The 26702-nt window shown below is 40.9% G+C and overlaps 1 protein-coding gene across 11 annotated transcripts in view; it reads left to right on the forward strand.

The window, feature by feature from the left end:
* Window positions 1-26702, forward strand: part of MYLK (myosin light chain kinase) — a 323824-nt gene that overhangs the window by 210532 nt on the left and 86590 nt on the right. For all 11 annotated transcript variants that reach the window (XM_061609072.1, XM_061609074.1, XM_061609073.1 and 8 more), the window contains 2 exons: window positions 6572-6688; window positions 15619-15690. In XM_061609072.1, the coding sequence (XP_061465056.1) occupies window positions 6572-6688; window positions 15619-15690 (189 nt within the window). The remainder of the gene's footprint in view (window positions 1-6571; window positions 6689-15618; window positions 15691-26702) is intronic.

Genomic DNA, 26702 nt, shown 5'->3' on the forward strand with positions numbered 1-26702 from the left:
TGCTGAATGTGTTTGCATATTTGTGCAGCTTTGCGTGATGTGTTGTCAATCCTATGCATGTTTAATTGTAAATGCAGGATTTGTTTCCTGTTTTCTCTTGGTGATTTGTGTATCGCTGATGATGATGATAATACAGGAGCAGCCCTCTCTCAAGTCTTCATGAGGATACAGTAAAGGTGTGCAGCGGTGGGGTGTGGCTTCACTGTGATACCACACTGACTTGGGTGCATTTATTAGAATGTCTGTAGTGAGCCCCTACAGGTATAGCTAAGGAATGCACAGAAAGGTTTCTGGATTGACACATTGCCACCCATGCACATTGATTTAAAAATGACCAAACAACCATCTCTCTCCTGTCTTGTGTCCCTCTCTACAACTTCCACATATCACATACATTCCTCACCATCACCATATATTACCTATCCTTCCTAATATATGCTATTCTCCTTAACCCAAATGATCGGACTTGATGGCCTTATATGCCCCTTCCAACTCTACTGTTCTATGATTCAATGATAGCTTATTTACACAGTTTTGCAGCTAGGTAACCACCTATCCCTTAGTGTCCTATGTTTCACTATTTCCCTGACACCTAGAAGAAAATGATTCATGCTGAACATTCTCTCCCGCCCGTCCCCAAAAAAGTGTGGATGAATGGAGACTATTTTGTAAACTAGCAAAATAAAAGGCACCCGCAGCAGTTGACTTGAAAATTCAAAAACTGAAGTTGTCAGCACTTTAACTCTTCCTTTAAACCCAAATTTAAATCTAGAATAATAGAAAACAAGTGAGCATGTTTACAAATGGGTTTGCATTTGTTTTAATATCTGTATTTTAATTCCTCAGATTGGATCTGAACTGTTGTTACAAAATTTTCGTTACCTCAAAGTTACTTACTTGGTCCCTTAGTGCTCAGTTTTGCTCAGCTCAAAAACAAAAGCAGGGGAAGTACTAGCTATTATATGAAAACACATGTGGAGTAGAAGTTAAATTTTAGACATCCTATCTAAAGTGAGGATATAATTTGACAAACTAGATTGCAATTTCAACTTCTTAAAAAAAATCTCAAAATAGCAGACTACTAACCATTTGACAAAGACACCAAAGTGCATCCAAAAGCCCAAACATCTAATCTGCTTATGGGCTTTGTCAAGTTAGTTATTTTAAAACAAAACAAAAACATGGAAATGACTGCAATCCTATAATCACTTACCTTGGAGTAAGCTCCATTGAATTCAGTGAGTAGATGTGTATAAGAGTGCACTCAATGCTTGTCTCTTGTGTGTGTGCACACACACATATATAATGACCTACTGTGTTTAAACATATCCTAAATCATGTAGTACATCATGGTCCAAAAGCAGCCGTAAGTTTACTGTCTTGCATCACTTGCATCTTAAGTGCACGTGTGTGCATGCACGCACGCACGCACGCACATACACAGAATTAAAGCAATCTTAGTGGTTAATCAGAAGATGATGCTAGATTTTACAGATAGTAAATAACACATTAGCAAATTGCTTCTCAGAAGTGAACCAAGAAGATGTGAACTTGAACTGGTCAACCTGGTGCCCTCCAGAATTTGCTGGAGTGCAAATCCCATCATCCCTGACCTCCATCTGGAGGGAGCCATGTTGGATCTGTGTGTACAACATAGGAAGGAGACTGTACATAGTACGTTCTTGGTGGCTGAATTTTAGTCAAGGGAGATTCACTTTGCATGCAGAAGGTTCTAGATAAGGCTGGGAAAGACTGTCTGAAACCTTGGAGAATTGCTGCCAGTCAATATAGACAAAGCTGAGCTAGATGGACCAGTGATCTGACAATATAAGGGGGAGGCTAATCTATAGAAGATCCTCCGTGGCGCAGAGTGGTAAGCGGCGGTAACGCAGCCGAAGCTCTGTTCATGGCCGGAGTTCGATTCCAACGGAAGGAGGAAGTTGAATCTCTGGTAAAAGGGGTTGAGGTCCACTCAGCCTTCCATCCATCCGTGGTCAGTAAAATGAGTACCCGGCATATGCTGGGGGGTAAAGAAAGGCCGGGGAAGGAACTGGCAATCCCACCCCATATATACGGTCTGCCTAGTAAATGTCGCAAGACGTCCCCCTAAGAGTCAGAAACGACTCGCACTACAAGTGCGGGGACACCTTTACCTTTACTATTTTAATCTATAGAACGGGGGGGGGGGAGAGAAATTCCATATGTCCCTATCGGCTGACCCTTGTATACAGTACCATCTATACATCAGTTTGTATTGAGTTTCTCTACAACCTACATAAAAGGATTGTTTTATCAATATCCTTAAATGTGAACATACTTTCTCCTCTACATATATACAGCCTTATATGGTGAAAATGGTTTCTATACTCTAATGGAAGCTCATCTTGTTACTTAGTCACTGTATCCTTGTTTTCAAATAGTTTCCACAATTATTTTTATTAAAAGATTTTGTAGTTCCGCACGTATTATCTAATAAGTGACAATGAATACAGTTGTGTTCCTCCTCTTTCTTAGCTTGTTTTTTTTTTGTAATGGGTGCCTGATGGTGGGTAACATTACTAGACGTTTGGATACCCAAGTGATTATTCTGAAACATTGGATGACTTATTGTAATTGTGTACAACTCATTCTCAGAATTCTGCTTACATTGCCAGATGTTTTCTTAGTGGGAGATGAGGTGATTGTGGTCCCAGCTGAAACCACTGGGTTTTTTTTTTTAGTTTCTTTGATGTTCTCTGTTTTACTGAAGATATGTTTCTCTCCTTTATCTTATGTACTTTGGAAACTAGCAGAAAGATATTCCATTTCTTTGGAGCCCCGCCTAAAAATCTTAAGTGGGTGGGTAGAACTGGGAATACTTCCTGTTGAGAAACTGCTCTTTGGGATGCTTCCTATGTTATAAGTAGAAATGAGTAAATAGAACAAATGTAAGCTATATGCACTATAATGATTGCTAGGGTTCAGTTTGGAGAACATGCACTTACCTTTTTCCGGAAGTACCACTAAAGTGGGAACTGATGTAACTCTGGTTTTTGCCATCTGCTGATCCTTTCTTCACCTGACGTATTATCTGCCCTCCTCCTACCTGCTCTTTGGCACCAAGTAGGACTTCATAATTTCCCCACTTCAGGCAGGGAATAAAGATGGATGAAAGGATCAGCAGATGGCAAAAAAAGGAAGCACCCATGGCTACCTCAGCTTCCACTAAATTGGTGCATTTAAAACTAAACCAATTTTGTCTGTGTTGGGATCTGGATCTGGCAACTCTACTGCATTTTCCCATCATGTGTCCATTATGGTGCCTTACCCCCATAACAGGGAGGGAAACTCACAGTTTTTCTCGACTCAGAGTGTACAAGTGATAGCAAATAGGTGTGTAGCTGCATCATGTGTTACAGGGTCAAAATCAGCGCATGCTAAATTTTAATTTGGGAATGCTTCAACAATAAAGTGTAAACTGTCCCTAAGACAGTAAAGATAGCTAAGCTGAATTCTGCAACATTGTTTACTTCTAGGCCCCAGATTTAATTGGCTTCCAGATTTCAGCTCCTTTTTGGCATTCACTGCCTTTTAAAACTGTAAAGTACGCAATCTTAAGTTATTGCAGCTGGAGTAGAGGGAAACATGTTTTGCTGACCGAGATAGGAAAGTAAAACATAAGAGTTATCCCTGTTTTGATGCTCTGCATATTTGTTTTGAAGTTCACTGGCTATCATGCTGGCAAGAACCAGAAATCTTTTGCCAAGTTTGTGCTATTTTGGTTAAACCAAACATTTTCACATAAGCCCAAAACTCCAGGGAGAGTGTTTAAGCCTAAATCCGCTCTTAACTCTCCAGACAATTGGATCCTTCCCACAGCATTGCTGTGGATATTCCAAAAAGTTGCTAACGATAGCCATTTTGACCGTGTTTTTGTATGTCATGCACAAGCATAGCTGACTCGAGGCATTGCAGTGCTCTCTTCACATAGACATGTAAACTTCATGACACACTGTTAGTTGGCTGACAGCTATATAAACAAATTGGGGGACGGAGGCAAGTCAACATTCACAGCAATCTTGTTATTCTCCCTCCTGCGATTTCATTTTGGAAGGTGCCAAGAAATTCAAAATTCCCGACTGGAGTCACCAGACAGAGCTTTCTCAGAACTATGAGAAAGGAATCTCATCTTTGGAGGTCATTGAGGGCTTTTGCAGAGGAAATGCCAAATGCTTCATTGAGAGACATTTGGCCTCTTAGCCCAGGGAATGAAGCAGTTACCTAGGTCACACAATGTAACATCCTTTTTTGAAAGTTACATGCCTCCAGTAAATATATCTGAATTGCTTTTTGTTTATGCACTTAGTTAAGATTTTTAAGAGAAATACTCGTGCATGATTAAAGACTGTGAATCCAAACACTTACATGTCCAAAGATAACATTCTGTCCCATCACAGGTTTTTGGGTATATACTGTGGTGTACAATCAGTATGTACTAGGCTCCATTGGCCTTCAACTGGTGATGGGTTTGCTATGACAAAATGCAGTTGAAATTAGTTCCTTCAGAAAATGGGGATGGGGTACCTGTGGCCCTCCAGATGTTGTTGGATTCAAGCCCCAACCAGCATGGGACTATAGGGATTTGATTGTGGGAGTTGTAGTTCAATAAAAGTTTCCCTACCCCTGCTTGAGAAGGTCCTGACTTGAGAAAAAGGAGCATAGGATTTCAGTGTCTAGACAAAATGGGAATAGAATTCCCAGCTGAACTGATAATCATGTGTTAAGCAGAAAGAAGCAGGTTGTGTGTTACTTGTTTCTCACTATTAGTTATCACTTTCTGTTGGTTTATTGTTATTCAGGACCTTTGATGTTCTTAAATAAAAACAATCCAGCAAAGGGTCATTTAAAAAAAAATAAAAATGAGTGTGGTCTATTCTTAAAATAAGGTTAGTATAGCCATAGAGTTGTGGAATTCCCACCCCACAGAGATGTGACTGCCACCTTCATTATCTCATTTTTGTTGTATGCTGAAGATGACCTTTTTACCCTGGCTGTTGACACCTGAGAAATATATTTGAGGACCCACCCTGTTCATTGTAATATTTTTTACTATTTTTAATATTGTATTTTTAAATTGTTGTAACTTGCCCTTGGACCTCACAGTGAAGGGCGGGTAAGAAATTAAATAATTCTTAGTGTTACTATTATTGCCATTTTATTCCTAAACATTTAATGGGAGTCTCACACCACGTGGTTTTGATGTTTGTATCACTCAGCCCTAAGAGCGAGCTCTCACATCACAGAAGATGATCTCATAGATGTGCATCTCATACTGCTCTAGCAACATTTCAGCCCGAGATATCATACAGGATGGATTAGTATGTGGTCATCTCTTGTATCAGTTTTACCCACTTCTTTGCAAGAGACCTAGAGAAGAATTAAACATGGGAAGGATGCTGGTGGATAAGTCTGCATGAAGTCCTACACTGCTACAAGATCTACAACACATGATTCTCCTGGCAGGGAAGGAGGAATCTTTGATAGCATTTGTGTGTTCTGGAACAGCCAGAATGCTCAGTTGTGCTTATTTCTCAAAATCTTAATTTCTCAGAGTGAATTTCTCAAACTCTTAGCTACTTCATTTTTATGAGGGGACAGCACTTGCATGGAATAGCTTCTGTGTTAAAAAGAAAATACTGTAGTTTATTTATTTATTTAAATATTTTCATCTTGCCCTTCTACCCTATAAGAGGGCACTCAGGATGGCTTCCAATAAAATCGAACATGTACATAATAAAAATTGTACACAATAAAGATCACAAAAACATTAAAATAAATTAAAATACATAAAATGAAATTAAAATACATAAATACTACACACACACACACACACACACACACACACACGTACTGAAGAGACTACAGAGGTAAAGATTAACATAGAAGGCATACAATCAGTGTCAGGCTCTAAGATCAATCCCTTCCAAAGGGTCTCTGGAACAAGATCGTTTTCAGAAGTCTTTGGAAAACCATCAGGGAGGGAGCAGAGTGGGCTTCTTGGGGTAGGGTATTCCAAAGCTTGGGGGCCACAGCTGAAAAGGCTTTAAAGCTTTGTAACTTTCAAGTTTTTCCCCAAAGGTGGTTTTGTAAGAACAACAAAGTTCTTGTGAAAATGAAGGGGGGAGGGAACAAATATTTATCTTAAGACTTCTTTACCTATGAATAGATAACCTGAAGGAACCAAGATAAGTCTTGAGATATTCCTCTACATTATTTCATTCTTGTCAACATAAAAACTAGACAGAGTTTTGATGTTAACAGTGCTGTATTTCCATGGACGTCTGTGAAGGGACCTACTAAGCTGAAAAAAGACTACTTATTGTTAATAATTTGCAAATAATTCATTGACTGGCATATTTGTGGTTACAGATGTATCTAGCATTCCGTTTGCTGATTGTGGGGCTTTTTTGTTGTATTCTGTGAATACTGTGATAAATACAAATTAATTAAAAAGCAAGCAAGTATTGCTGACCTGTAATTAGCAATGCCTGGTGGCCCCTCCTAACCTCTGACCTCTGTTTCCTGCCATTAGGGTCACTGTGCTCACTAACTATTGACAAGGCCTTTCCTGAAGATGAGGGCCACTACAAATGCATAGCTGAGAATACTGCAGGAAAATCAGAATGTGCTTGCAATGTGTTGGTGGAAGGTAAGTGGACTTCCTCTTCCTTAACCTCAGTGTATGCTGTGCTGGCCTTGTTTATGCTGTAATACCAGTTCTCTTTAATCTGATTTGTAAAGCTACAAAAATGGGCTTTTTTCTCTTCTGCATTCCTTCCATGAAAATATTGTAATTTAATATGTAACACAAACAGTGAATAAGCCACATGGAGCTAAACACTGTGTCCACAGCGTGGTAGCGTTAGCTAAAGACTATCCATGCTCAGGCTGCCAAAAATACAGCTATGATGGTTTCTGTTACATTCTGAAGCTTGGGGAGTTTTTGAGACAAAAGGTAGGTTATAAATGAATTCAAACAGATACTTCACTTGCTCTTGTTCTAGTTCTCTGTTGCCAAACTGGAACTATGGTGAAACTGCAGCTTGTGATAAGCTCATTTTTCATCCATGACAACTATGCAAACAAGCAGGAGACCAACCAGCACAAACTTGGCTCAAAGCAAATGTGGCTTCTGGAGGTCATTTGCACTCCACAGAGCATCCATTTCTTGCAAAACCCCTGTGTGGACAAACCCTGGCTCCCTAAGCCCTTTTATTTATTCAGAATAGTCATTTTTTTACATTTATATCCTCCCCTTTGTTCAAGTAGGTCAGTGCAGCATATATAGTTATTTCCCTCATCCCGCATTTTATCCTCATAATAACCTTGTTTGGGGCAGGTTAGGTCCAGAGAGAGAGAGAGAGGCCCAAGGTCACCCAGTGAGCTTCATGGCTGAATGAGGATTTGAATTTTGGTCTCCACAGTCCTAGTCTGACACTTCAGCTACTATGTTAGGCCTCTTTGGGATTTGTAAAAGAAAAATAAACAGTGGCCAATCTGTGTCTATCAAACGTTCCATTACTGAAATATGCAAACTTTTAATGGTGCATACCAGTCTTGTGGATGTCCACAAATTTTACAACCCATAACTATTTTACTAGGGGAAGAGCCATAGCTCAGTGGTAGAAGACAATTTTTTGTATATGGAAGGTCTCAGGTTCAATAATTACCATCTAATTATTATAAAAATACAAAAAGACTTTGATCTGAAAACCTGAAGAGCCACAAACAGTCAGGGTAGATCAGGGGTGTGGAAACTGTTTCAGTCTGGCGGTGGAGAGACACATACGCCGAGGGGGGCAAAAATGTGCAGAGTAATGGATGTGACTCTGACCTTTGTACAGTAGGCTGCATGCCACTCCTGCAAACATCAAAAGTTTCAGCATGCACATACATCTCTCTGTCTCCCATCCAAGCAAAACTAATTATCACAGTCCAAGAACACATTCCAGCCACACAAGCACTTGAGAATGGTGCGGAGCAGGGCCAGGGAGAGGGCGTAGGTTAGGGAAAATTCCATAGGTCTGATAGAAATTCCTGGAAGGCCGTGTTTGCCTCCCAGGCCTGAGGTTCCCCACTCCTGGTGTAGACTATACTAGATGGACCAATGGCCTGCTCAGTATAAGGTATATTCTGTGTCCCTAGTCTGCCTGCTCATCTAGGTTGGCCTAAAACAAAAGAACCAACTGTCTTACATTTAACCACGCTTCCTTGCCTAGCGGTGATTGTTCATCACACATGACCACTTACAAGACTCATGTATGTACTAGTCTGTTTTGTATGCTGACCTGTAAGATGCTGGTTCCATAATAGCACACGGAAAAGCAAGGAGGAAGACAACCAAAAATACCACAAACAAGGAGAGGGGGGGACCCTCAAAGTGCCTTGCCAGTGAAAAGCCAAAAGTAGAAAAAAGTATTTTTATTGCTGCCTGACGCATTTCGGGTAGAAGTAACCCTTTATCAAGGGCAATCTGTAAAAGTGAAAATATATACAGCATTAAAATCAATTATCAATCAAACCGTGAAAAATAACGTATTTGTACAGTAATCTGTTAAAAATGAACAGTTCCATAATACCCTGAACACTGGCTGCAAAAGCTCTAATTAATAAGGAGGAAAGGGACAACTGAGATAGAACATGATACAAGATACAGCTTAACTTAAAAACTTCACATATAAATACATGACACCAAAAATGAAAAGTGATAACACAATAACTCTCCCCCCCCCCCAAAAAAAGTAGCCCGAACCAAGTACATTGCACACATTGGTGTCCAAGCAATATCTTAAGCTAAGTATGTGGAATGAGACTGGCTCTATGGGAAAAACAATGAAAGAAAAAAAACTGAAAATGGTAAGAAATAATTAGAATAGACAAATGGCAAAAAATCTTTTAAAGCTGTCTCTATTGAAAATGCAACGAAAGCTGTAAAAGGAATCAGCATGCATGGTGCAAATGCCATACAACTGTCTCATTAGTGTGCAAACACAAAATGCTGAGAGACAGCTGACTCTTGGATGTAGGAAAAAACAACAACACACAAAGTAGGTGTGGCAGTGTACAAAGAAAAATATGAAAATACTGAAAATATGCGCTACTAGTCTTAGTGAAAGTAAATTATACTCAAAAATGAAAGCAAACATGCATATGGATGACACATACAACTACAGCAGGGCCCCACTTCTCGGCACCCTGCTTATTGGTGTTCCGCTAATACAGCGCCAGCAGGGCGATCAGCTGGAAGGGGGGCTGGAGCTCCCCACACTCCAGCTGATCTCGTGGGAGGAGGGGAAGATCAGCTGTAGCACCCTACAGCTGATCTCCTCTTCTGGCATGATCAGACTCCCGCGCTCGAGCTGATCGCGCCGGAGGAGGGAAAGATCAGCTGTAGCACCCTACAGCTCATCTTCTCCTCCAATGCGATCAGTGGGTTAGCTTCCAGACCCCCGCACTACAGCTGATCACTTTTTGGCGGTTTTCGCTTTTTGGTGGCAGTCTGGAACCTAACCTGCCGTATGAGTGGGGCCCTACTGTCATGTAATTTGCATTTAACTAACAAAAAACTACAATCAAACAATCTAGGTTTGAAAATTCTAAAACATTGTGTAATGAATATAAAAACAGAATAGATAAGGAAATAAAAATACCTCAATGAAGTTTGAAGCTGCTGTCTTATCAGTATAGCCAACTGAATGAGGGCATATCAATGCATCACAGAAACCCTGGAGGTTTTGGCATGTTGACAATAGGTGCTGGGATGGAGAGGTCTTCCTAGGTGTCCACTCATATGGGCCCTACCTGAAGAACCATACATGGTTGCTTTTTTCCTCTGGTTATCCACATTAAGTCACCTTAGAATCATCCACAGGCACTGGTAGGAATGGAGGAGAAATTTGATTCCGTTTGCATTTAAAGTGAAATCTATCAAATCCACACTTTATGAAACTATGAGAACCAAAACAAAACTTATCCAAGTTTTGCAATGTAGTTTTCCAAGCAAACAATGTTTACAAAAATGCATACGTTAGAGGAAAGTGAGCATAAAAATGAATGTATTAGTGAAAGTAACATACAAAATTCATTATATTAGGAGAAATTGCTTGCAAAAATGAGTACATTAATCAAAAACTTATACAAAAATGTGTTAATTAGGAGAAATTTACACTAAAACACTGGAGAATTTTCATGAGGATTTTAAAAAATTGCAAATTGCTGCAGAAATATGGACACCTGAATTTAAGATTGAAAAAATGAGAAACTGAGAGAACTAAAATTGACAGATCCTTCCTGCATTGAGTAGGGAATTGAACTCAATCAACTTATAGGCTCCTTCCAACTCTTCTGTGATTCTGTGTTTCCATCCGTAGGTGCTGGCCACACAATGAGGGCCTTTTGACCAAAAGGCGGCATAGAAATAAACTATAACAATAATAATAATAATAATAATAATAATAATAATAATAATTTTTAAAAAGACAGAGACAACGTTAAACAAATAGAAAAAAAAATATTATAGGAACCAAACAGAGATGGCATTTACATTCCCTCTCCAATACCTAACTGCTTCCCTCTTCAGGCATTCCACAAGTCAGAACTGTAAGGATGGATAGTCCATCATCCGCTGCTGCTTCTTGTATAGCAGTATAGCAGTTTTCTTGACCATGCCAGAATTATCCCTTGTTCTTGACATTTCCAACTTTAAAAAATGCCCATTACCTAGGTGGCTATATGTGAGCAATATGTTGCCTTTGATTCAAAAGCAAATGTCCTTTGGGGTTATCTTAGTAGCTGGACTGACTTTTGTGTACAGATCCATGCGTTTACAGGTTTACTCTCTGGATGAATGGTTAAAAGCATAAGAACGGAAGAGCTCTGCTGGTTCGGACCAAAGGTCTATCTAGTCCCAGAAGCTTTCCACAGTGGCCAACCAGATGCCTCCAAAAAGGCTATAAGCAGGGTTTGAAGACAATAGCCTTCTCAAGACACTGGTATTCATTGCCATTCTGCTTCTGAATCTGGAATTTCATGTAGTTGTCATATGACTAATAGCCACTGATAGACTTCTCTATGAATTTTTCTAGTCTGTAGTTAAAGCCATCTAAACTAGTGATCAGCACCATATCCTGTGGCAGTGAATTCCCTAACAAATGATACATTTGTGAAGAGGGACTTCCTTTGTCTGTCCTGAATCTATTGCCTGTTAATTTCATCAGATGACTCAGAGTCCTAGTTTTTGTATTATGGTATTTTATCTTGGTTCTTGGTCATGCCTTTTGTATACCACCATAGTGATAACATTACTATGGCAGAGAGAGAAAATCATGCTTAATTTTATCAGTCACTATCACGTCCTCCCCTACCCTCAAATCATATTTTTTCCCTAAAGCGTCTATCCAGTTGTGCTCTTACATGCATGGAAGGAATCTTTCTGCTTACGGAAGAGTCTTTCATCTAGTGGAGACTTCACCTGGAAGAAGTGGTGAGATTTTCACTGATTTTCCCATGTAGCCTCTTGTGCCACCTTTTGGAGAGCTCCAGTAACAAAAGAGAGAGGGGATTTTCACTTATTTCCCTCAGACACATTTCACACTGTTCTGGAGGATCCTTCAATCTTTCAAAGAGTATTTTCTTCAAGGAGCAGACAAAGCTGTTGGGGGAATGAAGTGAATATTGCCTCTCCCTCCTAGTAGCAGAGACATCCAGTGAACCAAAAGCTCTTCCATGAATTGGATTGGTACACTGGATTCTCCCTTAACCTAAAGTATCAAAACCTCCATAGATGCCAGCCCTCTCTAGTCCTAATTACTGAATCCCTCACTACCGAGAGCCCCCAACACTGAGTCTGGTTTGTGATAATCTGTTCAGGCACAGTGAAGAACTCCAAAAGGATATTTTCAAGCTGAATGAATGGGCAGTAAAATGGCAAATGCAATCACTGTAAACAAGTGCAAAGGGATGTACATTGTGGCAAAAAACCAACGAAGTGTATTCACATATATGCTCATGGGGTCTGAACTGGTGGTGATTGACCAGGAATGATATCCTGGGGATTATAATGGATAGCTCAATGAAAATGTCAACCGGTGTGGAGTAGCTTGAAAAAAGGTGAATTCCCTGTTAGAGGATCACTAGGAAAGGAATTGAAAATAAAATTGCCGATAGCATAATGCCATTATACAAACCTATGGTACAACCACATTTGGAATCCTGTGTACAATTCTAGTCATCTCATCTCAAAAAAGGATATTGTAGAGCTGGGAAAGGTTCAGAAAAGGACAACCATAATGTTCAAGGAGGTGGCACAATTCCTCTAAGAGGAAGGGTTAAAGCATTGGGGGCTTTTCAGTTTAGAGAAAAGGCAAGTAAGAGGTGACATGATAGAGGTGTATAAAATTATGCATGGCATGGGGAAAGTGGATAGAGAAAGGTTTTTCTCCCTCTCTCATAATACTAGAACTCATGGACATCCAGTGAAGCTGAATGTTGGAAGATTCAGGATTCAGGACTTTTTCATAGAGCACATAGTTAAACTATGGAATTTGCTCCCACGAGAGGTAATGATGGCCACCAACTTGGATAGCTTGAAAGAGGATTAGACAAAGTAATGGAAGAAAAGGCTATCAGTGGCTAATAGCCATCTTGGTTGTGCTCTGCCTCCACAGTTGGAGGCAGCATGCTGCTGAATACCAGTTGCTGGAAACTGCAGGAGGGGAGAGTGCTGTTGTTCTCAAGTTCAGCTTTCAGGCTTCCCATAGGCATCTGATGGGCCACTGTGAGAACAAGATGCTGGACTAGGTGGACCATTGGCCTGATTTGGTATGCTCTTGTTATGTGCTTATGTTCTTAAGACAGAACTGATTCCCTGATGAATAGGCTTGGAATTGTTTCACTCATAATCTCCTCTGTGTCTTATCATAAATGCTGGCATTCCCATCTATTTTGTTCTGGGACAGTGAACAGTTATGTGCTGAATTCCAAAGAAATTGGTGGCATGTCAATTCATGACGTTTAGTTAAAAATCAGGGAAATTAAGTACTTATGGGCAGCCCCCACTGTGTTCTTTAGCGGAGTCTTGTCTCCCTATTACATAGCCCTTCAGCCATTTGCAGATAATTCCTGAGGAGGTGAAATTTTGGCAAAGGACATTAGACAAGATCCTGGCTGTTGTGAGATGTGCTACAGGATCCTTATAAGGAAGGCACATAATTAGAACAAACCAGCTCCCTCAACTACTTAAAACAGCCTTCTTGAAATATGTATCGTACACCAGCTGTCTAGGGTAACTTAAGAGATGCAATAGGCTCTGTGTGTGCCTTTACCTGCAGCAATACCAGTGGACACATCATGAGAAGACATGATTCACTAGAAAAGACAATAATGCTGGGGAAAACAGAAGGGAGTAGAAAAAGAGGAAAGCCAAACAAGAGATTCCATAAAGGAAGTCACAGACCTGAATTTACAAGATCTGAACAGGGTGGTTCATGACAGATGCTCCTGGAGGTCACTGATTCAAAGGGTTGCCAAAAGTCGTAACCGACTTGAAGGCACATAGCAACAACAAGCCTGGGGCACTTTTTTAAAAAAAGTTTATTATGAGGCCATTAGGTAGTTGTGAGGACTTCCAGAAAGCATCTAGGATGCCATTCCTCTGCACAGAGGCAAGAATCCATACATTCCTGTAAGATATTTATTCAATCAGTTGTATGGAATTTTGCTAATACTAGAAACCCTGCATTGTCCATTACAGTTGCACCCTTGTCCTAATATTGCCCAGGTCCAAATTTTCTCTAATATTTGATGTAGTGGGACCAGAGGCTAACAAGTTAATATTTGGGATAACACTATTTTTATTTCAGATTTGTTCATAGGACATAACAAATATCCCACTGTGTTTTTTGTTTTGTTTTGTTGAGTATACTTACATATATGAAAGAAGCAAAAGCTGTACTATACGCTGAAAAGGTAGGAGAATAATGCCCCATTATCTGGTACCAATGATGGTACCATGACCAATATGAGGAACAGGATATTTGCTGCATGACTGAAGATTTCAGGGGTAGGACAGGAAAGGGGAAATGCATATGGAAGAAGCTTGTATATCTTTATAATTATTTCTGCCTTTCTTCCAAGGAATTGAAGGTACATAGGAAACTGCCTTAGACCAGTAGTCCATTTAGCTCAGCATTGTCTACACTAACCATCAGCGGCTTTCAGGCAGTTCTTCTTGACCTTTTGCAGTCAAGGCATGTGCTCTACCATTGAGTTCTGGCCCTTCTCCAAAGAACTGAGGAACACAGGAAGCTGCCTTATACAGTGTCAGACCATTGGTCCATCTAGCTCGGTACTGTCTGCACTGACAATACCTTTGCCAGCCCAGCCCTCTGGGACCTTTTGCATGCAAAGCAGATGCTTTACCACCAAGACATAGTCCCTTCCAGCAACACAAAAGGAAGCTGCCTTATACTGAGCCAGACCATTAATCATGTAGGTTAGTATTGTCCACGCTGAGTGGCAGCAGCTCTCCATGGTTTCAGATGGGAGATTTCCAGCTCTACCTGGAGTTTCTGGTCTTCAAACCTAGGACATTCTGCATATAAAGCAGATGCTCTACCACTGAGCTGCAGCTCTTCCCAAGGTGGCATACATAAGGGGTATCCAGATAGTCTCCTGTCTATGCACTGCCCAGACCCAGATCTGTTTAGCTTCAGCTAGGCTGTGCATCATGAATCTTTTAGGCCATGCCCTACTTATTAATTTACTTGTCCACACATACCGGCAGTAGTCATTTGTGACCCAAACAAATAGGAGACAAAGGGGAAACTTTTTTTGTGAAACCTGTTGGCTTGGTTGCTTGGAGTTAATGCTTATACTGTAGAGGTGACCAGGTAGGCATCTATTTACAAGTACAAATGTGTGTGATTCCTTCAAGAGATTTACCAGCCAAGGCACATAAATTCCTATATGTCCTTAATGTGGTGCACATTTTGCCCCATTGTTGCTCTTGGTTAAGTAGTTTTTTTAAAAAAATACAACACCTTACAAATTCTGTTTACCAATTGAGTGTACATACCATGTACATAACTTTCTGAAAACACTGTGTGTTCCCAGGCTTAGTTTCTGTCTACATACCCTTGTTGTTATATTCTTGAACTGAAACTTGATCAGTTCTTTAAACTTTAGCTCAGTGGTCTTATTTTTTCTAAGACTTCAGTTCATCCCTGTGTATTTAAAATAGATAATCCTCCAGTTGGGGTTTAACCAGAGTAACCTGAGTTGAAGTGGCATCCTTCTACTGAAGTATTAAGATCAACCATTGATGCTTTATGGAGTTTTGAGCAGAACATATACTGGGCAGCAGATAAAGCTATTTTTATTCAGAATGTAGCCTTTCCAAACAATTGTGTGAAGCAAACATGTTTAAACAACACACATGCCAACAATTTCCATTTGCTTTCCAGCTCAGTCAGAATCAAATTAAAGGAAAATAAGATCTCTTTCCATTGCAGTCATTGTTCATTAGCTCCAATGGTTGGTTTTTTATTCTAAACTATCCTTTTTCCTTTCCTCCTCTTGTAGAGTCTTTAAAGCCAACTGAAAAGAAGAGCAAAAAGCCAAAGAGTTCACTCTCTCCTGTGTTCACAACAGAGAGTAAGCATTCCACTTTCATTCCCTTTTGCTGTTAATTTGTCCAGGTACTTCGGAAAGTATCTGACTCCCAAGCTGTTTGTCTTCATTGTGACTGAAGCTAAGGGCAGACAAAAAATGGGCAGCACCATCAATACTGGAAAAAGTCTGGCTTTCCATATGCATATTATACAATACACACACACACAAACCAATTCCTCTTGAACCCCAACAATAATTAAAAAAGGAAAAGGGGGAAAAGCGGCTCTCCAATACAGATACTATAACTATAAATGAGTCCATACAGTCTGAGAGAGTGCAAAAAATCTTCAACATTCAAACAAGCCAAAATTCCTGAAGGCTGCAGGGAGACCGCATTTGTCATGTTCCATATAAACATTTGTATGGGTGACTATTGTCACCTCCCACAATGATCCAAATATGTGGTGGTTCTTGATATCATGTTCCATAATACACAAGCAGCAAATTTCACAAGAGGTTGGACATCATTCCTGCATTATGTAAACACATTGTTAAAGAGCCACATGAGCAGAATCTTTATGAGCAGAATCTTAGGTCATCATGATGATGACATAACTTGTACAGTACATGTGAGAATGTTTTAAGTGATAAAAACCAAGAAGTGCAAAAACTGGTTTTAATAAGATGTGCCAGGTGAAATTGTTGTGTATTTATGACTGAGCAGTTTTTTATGGAATTGTTTTGCTGTTAGTGAACACCATTTCATTTCATTGTTCATGCAGGAGATGTCTCCAAAACTGGCTTAGGTGTTTCAGTTTAGAGATGTGTGAAATCCATCCTTTAATTTTAGCAGAGTTTTCCCCCCAGTTGTACAATCTAATGTGCATTATAGTGCTGGGCCAGCATATATATGTTGACTAGTTCTCCTAGTTGCAGATAGATGGGAATGTGCATCAACACATACATTCCAATTTGAGTAATGCAGGGTGACCTCATAACCATTTTGCACAACTCTTACTTCCAACTGTGGTGTAAAAAGCATAATACAGATAACTTTTGTGATGTTTTTCTTTCTCTCTTCAGTTTGCCATTATGTCACCAGCCAAATTCCTATGCTACTTTTTTCTTGCCCAGAAGATGAAAAGTTAGCATGTGATGAATAGGTCCAGTTTGTTCTCTTTTAGGATAGTCATTTGAAAGTTTCGTCTTAAAAGATACAGCAGCCTGATCGTTCCACCTGCTCCTGTCTACTGGCTGGTAAAAGAGACGAGCACCAATTCAGATAGTGTGTTACCTTTGCCAAGGGCTTTTAGTGATTGACAGAAGCCTTTCTCCTTCCTGTTAAGAGTGGTTGCAGTCCTAGAATTGTTGCCGGGAATCAGAGTTAAAAAACTGAACTTGGTATAAATCATTCAAAGGTGATGTATTTTAGTTGGAATAACAAGACCAACTCAAACTCTTGAAACAACTCCAGAATCCATGGCCTTATAAACAAGACCTCTGTAGCAACATGTTTTACCAAATCCAGTTAAGATAAAGGGAAGAGTTTTTATTCAGTTTAACATCAAAGGCAAAATAGTAACATTATACCAGTATCTGAATAACGGAAAGAGATTCTTGATTCTATGGCAGCTGCTGTTGAAGTTAACATTCTCTTTGACAATTCCATAGTGAAATAGTGAACAGGAGTGCATATATTCTCAACAGACTGCAAATTGCCAAACTCTGCTGAGAACAAGCAGGGTGCAACTGTCATTCTATTGCCTCTCAAAAAGAAGGCTGGGGTGGGGGGACTTTCTTAAACTGATTATTAAATTAACAACTACCAGCTACACTGATTTCACAAAAGGAAGAGATATAATAGTGGTGAATGAATGCATTGTAAATATTGGGTCAGTACAGTAAACCATGAGAGCCAGTGTGGCGTAGTGGTTAAGGTGTTGGACTATGACCTGGGAGACCAGGATTCAAATCCCCACACAGCCATGAAGCTCACTGGGTGACCTTGGGCCAGTCACTGCCTCTCAGCCTCAGAGGAAGGCAATGGTAAACCCCCTCTGAATACCGCTTACCACGAAAAGCCTATTCATAGGGTCACCATAAGTCGGAAGTGACTTGAAGGCATTTCCATTTTTCACAGTAAACCATTGCCGCTTTCGGCACTGTCATACTAGATAAAGGTGTACCATTTGCTTAAAAGTATAATACAAAGCTGAATTGTGTTCAAGATATTAAAGGATGCACAAAGAACAGAACAGTAGTCTGATGGCTGTAGATTTCAGTGGGTGTCTGATAAGCTACTCAGGAACATAAACAGTCCTTGGAAGGAACCTGATGTATAGATTTGATATTGAAAGAATTTCGTTCTAGATATTGACATTTGTTTTGCCATTCAAAAGTAGATCCTTTTTTTCCAGTGCTGTTTCCTCTACCCCACCATAACCTATCCTCTTATGGCAGTGTTTTAAACAACATTAAAAGAATTTGGATTCATTTTGAAGAGAGGGTTGTATCCAACTAAGTCCCACTCAGAGTAGACCCATTGAAATTAATGAATCTAAGTTAATCATGTCTATCAACCTACTCTGACTAGGACCAGCACTGGATACCACCCAAACAACCAAGTAGATTAGTACAGGAATAATGTGAGTATTTGCAAATTTCCCTACATGAAGGGAAGAGCGGAATCAAGTCTGCTGGAGACGCCTTCCAGTTTAGATGCACCTATTGGCCATGACCCCTGACAGCCATACATTTGGTATTAGCAAGAGAGGGACCATACATGTATACAGCTCCTTCACCCATTCATGAACTCTGACCAAATATGGTTCCCAAATGGGTGGTGCTCCCTGTACAAGTGCAGTTATGAAGCACCTTATACATGTGCTGTTATATGCAGTAGTAGCTGGTGCCTATTGGGACTGGCAGGATGGAAATCAGAGAGGCCAACAGTAGGTAGAGCCAATGACAGGCAGAGCCAACTAATTTAAGTTCCATCCTTCTTCCAGTTAAGATCAAAAAGGGCCAAAACTGAGACTAAAGCTGACAGCCAGGGGCCTCCCCACGGACTGATTGTAAGTAAGAAGTTAGGCAGCTGGGGGCTGACTGAAGATAGAACTGAGGTTTGTAGGGCAATTTATTTATTAATTATTTGATTTATATCCCACCCTTCCTCCTAGCAGGATCCCAGGGCGGCAAACAAAAGAACTAAAAACATTTTAAAACATCATAAAAACAGACTTTAAAATATATTAAAACAAAACATCTTTAAAAATATTTTTTTAAAAAAAGCTTTCAAGACATCTTTAAAAAAAACAGTTAAAAACATATTGTTTTTAAATAAAGGTTTAAAAACATGTTAAAGAGCAATTCCAACACAGACGCAGACTGGGATAAGGTCTCAACTTGAAAGGTTTGTTGAAAGAGGAAGGTCTTCAATAGGTACTGAAAAGATAACAGAGATGGCACCTGACTAATATTTAAGGGTAGGGAATTCCACAGGGTAGGTGCTGCCACACTAAAGGTCTGCTTCCTATGTTGTACGGAACGGACCTCCTGATAAGATGGTATCTGCAGGAGGCCCTCGCCTGCAGAGCACAGTGATTGACTGAGTATATAAGGAATAAGATGGTCTTTCAAGTGTCCTGGTCCCAAGTTGTATAGGGCTTTGTACACCAAAACTAGAACCTTGAACTTGGCCTAGTAACAAATGGGTAGCCAGTGCAATTCTTTCAGCAGCGGAGTGACATGTTGGTGATACCCAGCCCCAGAGAGCAGTCTCACCGCCACATTTTGCACCAGCTGCAGCTACCGGACCAACCTCAAGGACAGCCCCACATAGAGCACATTACAGTAATCCAGCCTGGAGGTTACTAGTACATGGACAACAGTGGTCAGGCTATCCCGGTCCAGAAATGGCCGCAGCTGTCTTACCAGCCGAAGCCGGTAAAAGGCACTTCTAGCCACTGAGGTCACCTGGGCCTCAAGCAACAAAGATCGTCCAGCCTGTTTCATTGCCCTTAGCTCATTGGTGTACCAAGATGCAGACTGGGTTCCACAATGCCAGAGAGAGCGCTCAGGGACAACCGTGTCAAGAGCCTGATGCGCCTCACTGTTCCAGAGCATGACAGGGCTTCAACAGGATCACCTGCTCTGTCTATCTACTGGGAACTCTCCCAGGGCATTAAAAAATCCAGTGGATTCCATTAATCTCTGGGGACAGACCATCTTAATCTGTCCACCACCCCTGCAGGGAAGGATTGGAGCCATAAGTCTAAACTTCACCAGGAAGTGGTCTGACCATGACAATGGGGTGACATCCACCACCACCGATCTCCAGAGCACCCCTTCCTCCCTCTGGAGCAAAAACCAAGTCGGGCCAGTGACAACTTGAGACAGCCCCATGGTTGTCATGGAGGCCATGAAGTCCTGAGCCGGAACACTAGAGGCAGCCTCAGTTTGGACATTGAAATCACCCAGGACTATCATTCTGGGCTCCTCCAATACCACAGCCGAGATGGCCTCTACCAGTTCAGTCAGAGAAGCTGCCAGGCAGCAGGGTGGACGGTACACCAGTAGCAACCCTAGTTTCCTGTCTCCTTGGCCCTACACCAGGTGCAGGCCCTCACAGCCCGCTCCAAGACAGAGTGGTTTTCTGGTGACAGAGATGGAAGTTTGTAAACCACAGCAACTCCTCCCCCCGCCCCTGTAGCCTGTGCTGGTGTTGCACTGAGTATCCAGGTGGGGAAAGCTGGGTCAGATCAACTCCTCCCAGCTCACCCACCCAGGTCTCAGTAATGCACACCAAATCAACATCTTCATCCATGATCAAATCATGGAAAAGTGTAGTCTTACTGTGTGCCAATCTGGCATTAAACAACAACACACACAGGCCAGTGGGCACAACAGATGAGCAACGAGGAACCCATCCATGAGAGGAGGAGCAGCAAGGAACAAGGCATAGATAGCCCCGCCCTCGTCTTCTGTGGTAATTACCACCTCCCCATAGTTATACTTCTCTCTACCTGTGATCACTGAATTTGGGGTGGCATCACCCATGTTCCTCCTTACTAAGACTTCTCCTAAACATCTGATATGGACCCAACAAGAGCCCACCAACAAAACCTACCTGAGCCAGTTATCCCAGTAGGCCTCTGCGAGAATTAGGAACAGTCAGACCCACTCAATATTTTTCACACAGGGCACATCTACTCCCCCTCTGTCTCACACTCAGGGAGGGCCAGCCTTCTGCTAGTTACAGACTCTCACTCTGAAGGCATGTGGCAACTGTTTCCTATCATTCACTTCACTGCACAGGCTCTCACCCTGCGCAGGAACTACACAGGAGCCATACACCCTTCCCATTACCAATCTCCTCCAGATTGGTTAGAAAAAAGAAAGAAAGAAATAGAAGAGGGTAGCGCCCTCGCCCTCGTGACTCCCCAAGGGACAAACCCTTTGGTGGTGACCCTTCGGTGGTGACCCCGGTGGTGGCAGACCCAATGCCCAAGGGCAGCTGGGTTTTTATGCCTCCTGACCCAGCCAAGAGCTGATGCAAGAGGCTGCAAGATAAACTGCAGCCTCTCTCTGAAGCAAAAGCCAGGCAGGGGATCCCAGTCCTTGCACTACTTACCAGGGACTTCAGCTGTCTCAAAAGACAGCAACCCAGAGGAGCAAGCAGCAAGCACCCAGATGCTCAGATGCTCATTCCTAGGGCAGGTCTTCTTCAGTCTTCACTCACCCTAGTGCCGCAGCTGTTCCCCATGCAATGCTCCATTTGCCCTAATAGACCAGACTCCACTACTTGTGTGCATGTTTGGGCCCTTTTCTCACTAATGCCCAAAGCATGGCTATCTTTCTTGCACCACTAAGGGGTTGAGTTCTTCTGAAGGTATAGTTTCCATCCATGTAAATAAATTATAAGGGCAATTGCAGATGCAGCCATTAATCTTGTACCTTGTCATTTGGACTTACTCTTACTGACTTTATGAAGACTAATGGGAAGAACCATTTTAAGTAAATATGACCAGATTTCCTCAGTTTTATGGCTGTTCACATTTGAATTGAAATAAACATTATTAAAAATTTGCTGTTAGTTTATATGTAATGAAGAATTTCATACTGAGATGGATTCAATAATGTTTATGCAATCTCACTACTAAAACCTCTGAAGTTATGTCTTTCTTTGATTGGTGTAAACATAAAACCTCGTTTTGCAGCCTACTCTCTCTCTATTTTTTCATACAGTTTTATTATATAAAAGGTCCTTTGCAAGGCTCTTAGCAAAATCCAGATGAGATCATTGAAAGTTTGTTTACACATTAATTTTTTGTGATTAGGTGATCCAAAAAAAATGCATTTAGGTTCATTTTCACTTCTGAGATTGTCATTGTGCTCTCAAGTGCCCTCCTCTGCCCTTGATTGTTGCATTTATTTTTTATAAATGTCCCAGACACCATAATGATCTGTGCAAATATTTGTATATATTATTTATTTGAGGTTTTGGACCTCTTTTGCTACCTGAAGTTTTTGAGGCAGCTGGCAATATATTTTAAATACAATAGATTAAGCAAAAGGAAGTGGCAAAGGTGTATACAAATCCCCACCTGCCCCTGACTTCAGATTATCCAGCTGCTAGTCTGCTGCTGAATCTCTGGCTCCTGACAGATCTTGGACAAAATAATGCTGGTCTGAAAATGGCTGCGAGACCAATCAAATCTTGGCTCTTTACAGAGCAGGACCTCTTTTTTGGGCTGCTGTGGATGATACCTTTTACCTTTCTGGCTACTGGTGACATATGTAAGGCACTAGAGGAGCAAAGGTGTTTAGAAGCCTCCCCTAGCCCACAGGTGTTCCAGCTACCATATGCTGCTTTTGAGTCTCTGAACCACAGTGGGTCTCGGGGGAAATGAGAACTAAGGCTACAAGGAACTGGTAGCTCACCCTTCACCAGCCTGATGCCCTCTTGATGTTTTGGACTAAAACGCCCATTAGCCTCAGGCAGTGTGGCCAATGTTATGGAGTGATGGGAGTTATAATCCAAAACATTAGGAGGACCCCAGCTTTGGGGATACTGTTATAATGTGAGCTAGCCTACAGGATACCATCCAAGGAAGCTTGCAGGTGTTGGAAGCAAGAGTGCTACATGATCCCTAAGCCTCAGGAAGACTGATGGTGTAAAGTTTAGACAGAGTTCCTTTTATTTAATTTCTGCAGAAACAAAGAGGGAGATTGGGATAAAACAGCATGGGAAACTGAAAAAGAACTAGAAAAGAAGGAATAAGAATACTTCAGTATTAGGGTCCCTGTTTAGAGTTCCATCCGACACAGTTCTAAATTTATCTTTGAATGCTAGATTTACATTTATTTTGTCTAAGGAAACTTTTTAAAGTCTCTGCCCATTTTGAATTGAACTAGTTCCAGTTAATCATCATAATCTTAATTCAATGATCATTTTTCTATCTAGCCGTGCCCTAATCGTTTTCCCTAGAGAGATTTACTAAAGCAACCTTTGAAAACTGTTAAAATGAGAAGTCACAGTAATGTTATTTCTCTTTCCTTTTTTTGTCTTCTTCCAACAATCAAAAGAGTGGTATTTTGCAGTGTGTCTTATCTTTAAGGAAATAAATCTTCATGCAGGCTACTGCATGAAATCTGTCTGATTTTATGTCAAACAAAAGTCTTGGCTAGGTTATTCTGTTCTCCTGCAAAGAGTTGACAATAAACAATCACCACCGACACTGTCCAGAACAAAATCTAGGAATATCTTTTTTGTTATTTTTCTAGGTCTGATATCTCAGGTAGTGCTGGACCAAATTTCTATACTTTCCGTGGGTGGAACAAACATCTCCCCCCAAATATTGGGTTAATCTTTGGTGGGGGGTGAAATAGAAGAACTTTTAGGTGGGGGTGGACTTACTTAATTGATGAGGTTTGTTTTATAATTAGAAAAAAAAACTTTGGCACAGGTTCAGATAGTGCTTTAGCTTTCCTTAGCAGCCTAGTGACAAGTCCTGTGAAATTAGAGACAGAATCCACTATGGGAATGACTCTGCATCCCAAATGCTATCCCATATTTCAAAGGGGATGCCACCAGGTTGCTAACAGTATCAAACCCTGCTGCTTGACAGAGCTTTTTTTAAAAAAAAGAAAACTTAGCCAACTTCTCATTAAACGTAAGTCTACCCAATCCAAAATTCTTTGGTGTTGTTGATATCCCTTCCCCACTTTCAAGAGGAGGAATGGTCCTGTGAAATTGGGAGTATTGAGGAGGGAGCTTGAGTCCCAGCATTGCTCCTTCTTTCTTCCATTGGACAGATTGTTGCAGCACCAGTATAAGAGGATGTCATCAGTGTAAATATGTCAGAGGTTCTTTATCTTTTTCATGATCTCCACAGTAGAAGAAATATATAAAGCATTTAACTGTATATGCAAGTGTGCAGGGGGAGAATGGCCAGTATGATCGGAGCACTGCTTTGTTGTTTGCTCTTCAAAAATTCCACCAAGGTAGAGGCAGGAAGTCTAGAAGTCACAAAAGTATAACTTCAAATGTGTAAATGTCATAAATGACTTTGATACAAGATTTCTCAGTCGGATAGTATGCAACCAAATCAAAAAGTGCTTGGGTTTATTTTCAGTTTCCTAGCTCTTACTCAGTGCAAGAACGAACGGTCATTCCAAGTTCCAATTATAAAAGCATCAAATGTGTCTGCTGCCAGTTAGTAGTCAAGACACCACCTCTACCCTCTTCTTGTTGAGTAGGGGGCTAGAGGTGTATGCAGTCACTCTTTATTAATGGAATGCCATTAGAACCTTACATCACTTTTCCCTCCAGAGTTCTCGATCCTGCCACTTGCCTTTTTCAAGCTCAGCATCGGCACACATCGGCATTGACAGCAAAGGCTCCATTGCTGCTCTTTCATTTTTCTTTCATTAACGAGCAGCATTACACTGTATTGTAAGATGTAGCTGCCATAAAGATTTTAGATGTATAAACAAAATAACAGCTACACTAAGGTGGAAGTCTCCCCTTGAAAACAAAATGCTGCTGCATTCAACCTCCTAGACATTGGAAAGTTCTTAATGTTTGAGAAGTTGTTGGAATAGAAAGGTAGTATTGCCATTGTAACTTCTGAGAGTGGACATATGCAATCTGAGGAAATGAATAGATTTTTAAGGCAGGAATTTTACTTTCTGGTTCCTTCCTATCCTGTTAATTTTGATAACATGTGCTTCTTGATAATTGTGTAGATAGAGACAGGCAAATTACACTGCAAAGAGCTTGCACATTACAAATGCAGTTTGATATCTGTCACGTTTGTTCCAGAGAACAAAACAGTAGTATCCAATATTCTGGGAGCTCATGAGATTTGCACTTTGTGTAAAATTTCTGAAAGACCCAGGAAAACAGAGAGAAATCTAAGCAGAGTATGGTTTTATTAAACTACTTTAATATCGTCAAGTCCTTAGAGTGAGGGCTAGCCTGTCGCAAGTCCAGCTTGTGTGTGCATGTGTGAGCAAGAGATGGAAAGTAACCGAATTGGAACTGCTCCAGATTCTGATATGCTAGAACTGCTAGGGGGGGAAAAGACGGAGCAGACTTCTAAACTTTACACTTTGCTACCCAGAACTATTACATGTCAGGCAAATTGGTAGTTTGAGAAGGAATAGCATGAATAATAATCAAGGCAGGAAAAGTAAATTAGACAAATCACTTCCAAAGTAGTGGTTCTTTTGTCTGAAGAAGTTCTACAGTTGCTTGTACAGTAATCCTATTTACTTTTCTGGTTTATATGTATTTTATGGGTTAGATAAGCAGTGGTGATCTTATGGTACATGGGACTAATTAAGCCCTCCAGGCCTCCCTGTTTTGCCCAAACCACACCTACCTGTCCATCACCTGACATCATGCAATGCCAGTTGTGGAAGAATCATTCCTTTCTAACTGCTGCAAGAATGTGGCTCTTTGAATTACAGCTGGAAAGGCAGAATTTCTTTTGAATTCAAGCAAGGGCTACTAAGGAAGAAAGGAAAAGACAGCGCACTTACAGTGTGCTTCTGCTTCTTCCTTTGAAGTTGAATAATCAAGTACTGGAAAGGATGTCACACAGAAGAGGGCCAGGGTATCTTCTCAAACATCCCAGAGTGCAGGACACAGAACAATGGGCTCAAGTTACAGGAAGCCAGATTTCAGCTGACCACCAGAAAAAACTTCCCAACTGTTAGAGCAGTACAACAGTGGAACCAATTACCAAGGGAGGTGGTGGGTTATCCAACGCTGGAAGCATTCAAGAGGCAGCTGGATAGCCACCTGCCAGGTATGCTTTAATTTGGATTCTTGCATTGAACAAGGGGTTGGACTCGATGGTCTTACCCCTTCCAACTCTACTATTCTATGGTTCACCTGATGCCATATGCAGACCCACCCACCCATCAAAGCAGCCTGTGGAGGGTGGGGAAGTTGTGGATCTGGCCTACCGGTCAGTTGCAGTTTTCCATCCTGGAAAGATTAAACTTGAAGATCTCGGTAGCGCTTGAAAGCTGCTACAATATGAAATATTGCCTTCCATACATCATGTTTTGCATCAAAACTGAACCAGATTGTTTTTCCTCAAACAAGAATTCTTGTGATGATTAGACTGCATATCCAGTTTTAGGAGGATGAAAGAGGAAAGGGGTTCTGTAATGGGCACTTTTTTTTTCTTTCTCTCCCATGAGAGATGGAAAGTGCTTTGTTATGAAATAACAGCCTTTTCCCCTTTTGATCCGTATACTCTTAACATAATTCCTTGAGATGCTACATTATGAGATGAGCATCAATATGGTCACATTTTAAGGCAGTCTTCTCTTTTTTTAAAAAAACATATGGCTGGATTCTTTAATTACTTGAAATGAAGAGGAAGTGCTAAACATTGATGGGATGTTGGGGATTGTTTTCCAGCAACATCTGGAGGGCCACAGGTTCCCCATCCCACTTTAAAGCAGTAGAGAAAATATTCTGGCTGAACAAGCCATTCTTCCTTGGCAAGCATGTAAGCTTATGCCAGGTATGTTAC

Source organism: Rhineura floridana, chromosome 2 (genome assembly GCF_030035675.1).
Source record: "Rhineura floridana isolate rRhiFlo1 chromosome 2, rRhiFlo1.hap2, whole genome shotgun sequence".
Classification (NCBI taxonomy): domain Eukaryota; kingdom Metazoa; phylum Chordata; class Lepidosauria; order Squamata; family Rhineuridae; genus Rhineura; species Rhineura floridana.